The sequence below is a fragment of the Chiloscyllium plagiosum genome, chromosome 44 (genome assembly GCF_004010195.1).
Source record: "Chiloscyllium plagiosum isolate BGI_BamShark_2017 chromosome 44, ASM401019v2, whole genome shotgun sequence".
Classification (NCBI taxonomy): Eukaryota; Metazoa; Chordata; class Chondrichthyes; order Orectolobiformes; family Hemiscylliidae; genus Chiloscyllium; species Chiloscyllium plagiosum.
The window spans coordinates 9,769,674-9,771,070 of NC_057753.1; the positions used below are offsets into that span (position 1 = coordinate 9,769,674).

Sequence of the window (1,397 nt, forward strand, 5' to 3'; positions counted from 1 at the left end):
AGGCCCTTCAGCTGCCCTGAGTGCGGGAAGGCCTTCACCAATTCTTCTAACCTGCTAAGCCACCAGCAGGTCCACACTGGGAAGAGGCTGTTCCCTTGCACAGAGTGTGGGAAGGCCTTCAGGTATTCTTCTCACTTGCTGACCCACTGGCGGGTCCACACCGGGGAGAGGCCCTTCAGCTGCCCCGAGTGCGGGAAGGCCTTCACCCGCTCCTCCTACCTGCGGAGCCACCAGCGAGTTCATGTGCCATCGCAGGGGGATTGAAGGAATGACGGCCAAGTGCCATTATCGACTGGACTATCAACCTGTTTCCGGGGACTCTCGGGTTCGATTCCCACCGCAGCAGATGGTGGAATTGGAATTTAGTCAGAAATCTGGAGTTCAGAATCTAACGGTGAAACTATTGTCGGTGGGGTGGGGGTGGAAGAAAACTCCCACCTGATTCACGCAGTTCTTTTTTAGGGAGAGGATTCACTCAGTTGTCCCAGCTGCATCCTTTACCTGATCTGGTCTACACGTGACTCCAGACCCACAGCAGTATGGTTGACTCTGCACTGTCCATCCAACTTACTTGGATACAGGATACGGGTTGAAAATGCTGAGTGAGGCAATAATTTCTCCAGGTTAAGGGTGTACCAAGGATCCAATTACAAAGGGCAACTTGGTGGTGACCGATAATGAAGAAAGTGAGGGGTTGGAGGGAGTGTGTGCACTTTGACTGTGAGTTGTTTTTAAAGCATTGCTACTTTTTCTATGCCTTTCTGTTGGGAGATTTTGAAGCTGTAACAAAGTTGGGTCACAATAAAGATTACCTGAACTTCACGCCAAGTTCAGACTCTCATTGAGAGCTTTGAACTGCAACAGGTTTTTGTTTTAAACCTGCTCATTTCTTACAGGTGAAAGTGTGAACTGCTGATGCTGGAGATCAGAGTCAAGATTAGAGTGGTGCTGGCAATGCACAGCAGGTCAGGCAGCATCCAAGGAGCAGGAAAATCTACATTTTTCGGGCAATGTTGATTTTCCTGCTCCTCAGATGCTGCTGTGCTCATTTCTGACAGTCTCCTGTACTATGTTTCCAATGTTGTGTATTGGTTGCAGCAGTGAATGAGTAGCCAGTATTGTTAGAAATTATGAATTTTTCAGGAGTGCAGGTACTACATCATCCCATTGTCATTGTACAGTTTCCTGGCAGCACTGGGAGGTGTAGGCTGTGTCGACTGGAAATGATGTGGAGGTGCCGGTGTTGGACTGGTGGGGTGGATAAAGTTAAAAATCACACAACACCAGGTTATCTTCCTTCTGGTTTATTTGGAAGCACTGGCTTTTGGAGCGCTGCTCCTTCATCAGGTAGCTGTGGAACAGAATCATAAGACACAGAATTTATAGCAAAAGCTGAC

At 48.4% G+C, this 1,397-nt stretch overlaps 1 protein-coding gene and 1 long non-coding RNA gene across 7 annotated transcripts in view; both read left to right on the top strand.

Moving 5' to 3' along the window:
• Positions 1-828, top strand: part of LOC122543546 (gastrula zinc finger protein XlCGF49.1-like) — a 2,562-nt gene extending 1,734 nt beyond the window's left edge. Inside the window, exon 2 of the mRNA XM_043682351.1 lies at positions 3-828. Within this exon, the coding sequence (XP_043538286.1) occupies positions 3-264 (262 nt within the window). The 3' untranslated portion in view covers positions 265-828. The remainder of the gene's footprint in view (positions 1-2) is intronic.
• The window catches only part of LOC122543557, a 117,612-nt gene that overhangs the window by 41,735 nt on the left and 74,480 nt on the right, over positions 1-1,397 (top strand). The window lies entirely within an intron of this gene.